Source organism: Prunus persica, chromosome G1 (assembly GCF_000346465.2).
Source record: "Prunus persica cultivar Lovell chromosome G1, Prunus_persica_NCBIv2, whole genome shotgun sequence".
NCBI classification, from domain to species: Eukaryota; Viridiplantae; Streptophyta; class Magnoliopsida; order Rosales; family Rosaceae; genus Prunus; species Prunus persica.
In genome coordinates this window covers 1,983,355-1,988,708 of record NC_034009.1, presented here as the reverse complement: position 1 = coordinate 1,988,708, position 5,354 = coordinate 1,983,355, and the positions used below count along the sequence as shown (strand labels likewise).

At 38.7% G+C, this 5,354-nt stretch overlaps 1 protein-coding gene across 1 annotated transcript; it reads right to left on the bottom strand.

Moving 5' to 3' along the window:
- On the bottom strand, positions 1,100-4,432 carry LOC18792950 (protein SIEVE ELEMENT OCCLUSION B). Its single transcript, XM_007225057.2, has 7 exons — positions 4,108-4,432; positions 3,874-3,966; positions 3,303-3,748; positions 3,100-3,194; positions 2,869-2,999; positions 2,310-2,774; positions 1,100-2,068 (listed from the first exon to the last, which is right to left on the bottom strand). The coding sequence occupies exons 1-7, from the start codon at positions 4,345-4,347 to the stop codon at positions 1,481-1,483; spliced, it is 2,058 nt and encodes a 685-aa protein (XP_007225119.2). The 5' UTR covers positions 4,348-4,432; the 3' UTR covers positions 1,100-1,480.

The following is a 5,354-nucleotide window of genomic DNA, read 5'->3' as shown; positions in this document are numbered from 1 at the left end:
TCGGTTCGGTTTTAATAAAAAAAATTTCAAAAACTGTCCGGTTTGGTTTGAACCGGTTTCGGTCCGGTTCCGGTTCCGGTTCGGTTTTGAACCGGATTATAAAAATTATTTTTTTAAATTATTTTTTAATACAATTCTCAACTGAAATATTATTTTTTTACTTGAAAATTAACAAATTATTCAATTTCATATAAAAAATAAATATTAAAGTGGGAAAAGAGAGATATTTTGACATTGAACTTGGATAAATATTAGTTTTTTTTAATGAAATTAAAAATATAGCATTAAATGTAAATATATATTGAAATTATATATTTTTTTAGTTTCACCGGTTCGGTTCGGCCCGGTTCGGTTTTTAAAGACATGAAACTGGATCTGGAACCGGTCCAAACCGGTCCGGTTCGATTTTTGACCGGTTTTTGACTTTTTGGTCAACTCGATTTTTTTCCGGTTTGGTTCGATGCGGTTTGGTTCGGATTTCCGATTCGTCAGTTTGAGTGCCCACCCCTAGTTTTTACAAGTGGGGTTAGTATGTTCATATGTTATGTTCTAAACTTTATTTTTGGGTCCTCTCACCCTTTTTGTTGTTTTGCGCCCCCAGGCAGTAGACGTGCACAGGAATCCACCACCGGGCCACTTCCCATCTTCCGCGCCTTTCTTTGATGTAGGATTTTTGTTTTGTAAAAAGATTCACTCCTTTGTAAATTCTTAGTAGTCGCTCTGATATTTTGTCATAGACTGTGAATTGAACTGTTGGAATGTATATATACGTATGCTGGCAGTTGGTTGTAGATATGTATACTTATTTGGCAGGTGAAAATGTTTTGGTATTGAGCCAGTTACAAGGGAAATTCTGCCGGTTTTTCGGTAGAAGTCAACCTTGTTGTTTTTATCGTGTTTTGTATAGAAGGGCAAATAGGTCATTTGTGCCCGACATTCACCAGGTGTCGGACACGCACAGGGTCTGACTCAGATTTCAAAGCAGAATTTGGATCGGGTCCTGTCATACTGCATGAGAGGTACACTGTTGGGACCAAGTTGGTATTCAGTTTTAATGGAATTTCTCTTTTGTTTGAACCCAAAAAAAAAAAAAACAGCCCCTATTATAGTAACATATATATCAAGAAAAACAATAAAGGCGGATTTACAAAAATATGCACCACTAATACTATTAGAGGCACTTTTTTAAGGTCGCTTCTTTAATCCGCCCCTCCTTTGTTTAGGGCGGAAATTTATTCTGCCCCAAGTAAATTAGTATACAACCAAAAACAGTACTTTGAAATTATTCAAATATTATTATTAGCCAACAAATCATACATCACATTACCACAACTCTGACCACAAGAAAACATAGTAGGACGAAATTACAATCACAACTCCACACATTACAGGCATCAAAATGCATGAGCTAGCTATATGCCCTTTATTCTAGCCATTACAATATACTAGTTAATTAACTGATTAGCCACATAAACTTAATTTAATGATGTGCATTAGGGCCATCAATGTGGCAGCACTTGTAACTGATAAAAGTCTCCATGCTACGGTGGCAATCTGGGCATTTCATTGTGTCTGGGACCTTCCCGGTAGAGCCTGGAATATCTAGGCGGCAGCAAGGTCGAGTTGCAAGACGAACCTTCTCATGGTATGCTTTGAAACAAAACTCAAAGCCTTTCTCTTTCACATGGTCCTTCCATTTGTCAAAGTCCTCTATGACCCTTAAGATTGAGACTCCATGGCCAGTCAGCAACACAGAAGACCCTTTGCTGAGCACAGCCCATCCACTTTCGTTTTTGTAAGAAAGCAGCTTCTGGATTTCTTGAGTGACTGGGTCGACTTGCTTGTGGCCCTTGGTGAAGAAGAGGCTTTCTATGCCGGACCAGAAGTGTCCTAGAATGCCATGGTCATCTTCTCCTTTGCTTCCCTTCCCCACACAAAACAACTCGATGTGAATCTTTGCTTCCTTGAAAACAGGGTCGTTTGCGAGGGCACTTGCTTTCTTTGTGAATTGCTGAATCCAGTCGTTGTCTTTGCCTCCATAGAAGAAGATGTATTTTTCCTCTTTGATCTGGTTTTCCAAGGTAATTAAATTAATTAACCAAATGTACGAGCATTTTATATCCAAGTAAGAGTAATGCTACAGAGACCGTAATATTTGTGGACCACATCTACGGATCACATTACTTTTATGGTAAGCGAGATTCACTTGTTACATCAATAAATTGTCATCTGTCAAGTAAAGTGACAAACTAATCCGGTCTAAGAACGTAATTTATGCAACATAAGCTCTACTTTTAAAAGGAAATTACCCAATTGGGAAGAGATGGGTGAATGTCGTGGACTACATTGCCCACCCATCTATCTCTGTGAGAATGTGAGAGTTCTTCTTCAGTTGCCTTTGTGAAAGGGAAGGCCTTAACTCCCCATATCCGAATCATGTGGAGAGCGTTGGAATGCTCAACCTTTCCTTGTGGGTTCATCACCACCAGTGCAGGCTTACCCTTGAAGTTCCACTCCTCCTTGATAAACCTGATTCCGGCTATGGGTGCAGGGTTCTGCACTGTGTACCATGGCATTTTCAGCCTCAGGGTCTCAAACTTCTTTCGCAGGTCATCGGTCCAGTGCTCGACAACTGGAACCCAGACAATCTTATGCTGGTTCTCTTTCTTGGTGAACTCATAGATGGGTTTGAGGATAGAAATGTCATCATCGGAGATGTCCAGGCTTGAAATGAACAACAGCACATTCTTCCTCCTTAATATATCGATTTTGACCTGTTTAACCAATTAGGGACGTTGTAATTAAGTAACTTTCCGTACTTCAAACCAAATTAATAGAAATAATACAAGTAATGTCAGTAGAGCTAACCATTTGTTTAGTAGAACCATCAATGAGTGGCTGGACATTGTCCTTGGTAAAGATGAGGGCCTTGAAAACCTCCATAATCTCAGTAGGAGTTTGGAAGGTTTTCCTTATCCTCCGGTAAGCCTCTGCCTCCTCTGCACCAAACAACAAGCTTAATTTCTTCAGCATTTCATTTCAAGCAAATACAACACAGAGTATCTGATTTTACTGAAAAATCTGCAAGTAATAACCCACCAATTTGTTTTCTGCAAACTATTAGCTGGATCTTAAGCTTGTTTAGGACATAGTGGATTTTTTGAGCAAACGGGGCTAGATCATGGTCCTTGACCCTGAAACAAATATAATTGTGTTACTGGACAAAAAAAAAAATTGAGCACAAATTCATCAAGATCCAGTGTACTATATTTTTGGTCAAACATTAAAGGAGAAGAACTTACTCATCACTGGTGAGAATAGTGACCTTAGTTGCACAAGCAACAACAGTCATAATAGCCCAATACACATCCACTGGAATATGGTCCATTGCAATTGCTAATCCCGGCACATCTTTCGGGTCGTAGCTAGAAAGCTTATCGAACTGATCGATGCACTCAATCACTTGCAATGTAGCCTTGATCAGATTGTTAAGCTCAAGCACTGCTTGTCTTCTTTTGTGCTGGTTTGAGTGCTTGAGGAGGACAGGGACTCGCTTCAGGATTGCAATTGATTTGGCAAGTCGGTCCGATTCGCGAAGCTGGGCAAGGAGCCAGAACTCCCCATATTCCATAGCAAAAGCTGCTAGAGTCAGCACTGCCTTTGCTTCCCATGAATAGCTTGATAGCTTGTTCAGTATTGCCAGGGTTGTGCTGTGCGCAACTTCCTCACCTGGAGGCTTGCATTGCATCTGAAAATTTCAAATTAACTATGATAGTGTTAATTAATATGCAAAAGAAAAAGATAAGTGTGATGACAAGAAAAAATTACAATCAATATCATAATGAAAATAAAGAAAATTTCCCAGGTTATGACCTCGGAGGCTATTGACTTAAGTGTGCACAATGGTGTACTGAAGCCTGGTTTGGGGGTCTTCTCTTCTATGTTTTCAACATGCACTTGGGTACCCTGAAACAAGGCACAAGCAGTATGTAGCAGTGAGTTAAGTGCACAACTATTTTTTTATGAAATAATTTCACACGCTAAGTAATTAGAGTGTCAATTAAAATTACAGTGGTTGACAATCTGATAACATAATATTGTATATACCTGCACGATTTTGTCAACAATTTGGGTTGCACGCTTGAGGATGTTCTCAACGATGACAAAAAGAGAATCATCGTCAAAGGATTCATCAGCATGAACATGAGTCCCATAAATTTGCTCTAAGATTTTCTGGTCAGACATGGCAAACAGGCTAAGCTCATGACCAGCAATGTGGTTCTGAGCTGTAGTAACTACTGAGGCCACCTTGGTAGCCACATTGTGTGTTATGCCATTGCCTGCCATGATGATGAGCTCAGCGACTCTTGGGGGTTTTGAAGGGAAGGATAGAGAATAAGGAAGGCTTATGGCTAAATGCTTGTGTTGGTTGGTGGTGCAGCACTTGCAACGTATGCCTGCCCTATTTGTAGCCCAATTGAGCTTGTACGGTAGCCTCTAAATGGACCCCATTTCTACATGGAATTGCCACGTGAAGCGTCTGGATTGAAGAGAGCCCGATAAATATGATATGAATAATACACACGTGAATTGTGAATTATGAATTATGCGTGCCTAATCGTAGTAGTGGGGTTACACAAACCAAAACAAACAATTCACCAAACACTTTCAGCAATTATTCACCTAGGTAATGTTTTGCACATTTTGTTTTGTAACGTGTTTGGCATAAAGTTTAAATGGTGTTATAATAAGAAGCTTTCTTTATGTTATAGTTGATATCATTTGGTAAAATGATGCCTTCTTTTTTCTCCATATGGTTCTCCTCACCTCATGCATTCACTTGTGTAATTAACTAGCTTTTGAGGGTTGATTTCACGCGTGGAGAAATAAAAGGTTCTAGAGATTTCATGCGGTGCGTGGTTTGCCTCAAACACAATAATGTGTCTGAGTTGAAAAAGACTATTGATTCGCAACATCTCTAAACTATTTTTTTGCACTCGTTCCTTCATGTTTCTTTCTTGTCTTTTTTTAATACAATTACATTCTTTTACCGGGCTTCATTGCTAATTTTTTATTTATTTAAATAGAGAGGGAATAATGGAAGAAAATATAGAAATATAAAGCTTCTTTTTTTTTTTTTAAAGACATTTTTTTTTATTAAGATGAGCTATAGTATGCTAAACTCACAAACACACTATACGGATACTAGATTTCGAATTCAAAACTTTTTCTAAAAGAGCAATTACTCTAAATCACCGCATATTAGTGGGTACTTGGATAAAGAGCTTTTTTAAAATGTCTAATTAATAGCTTGTAAGTTGTACGTACAACAACTGCATGCGTGCATGGACAGT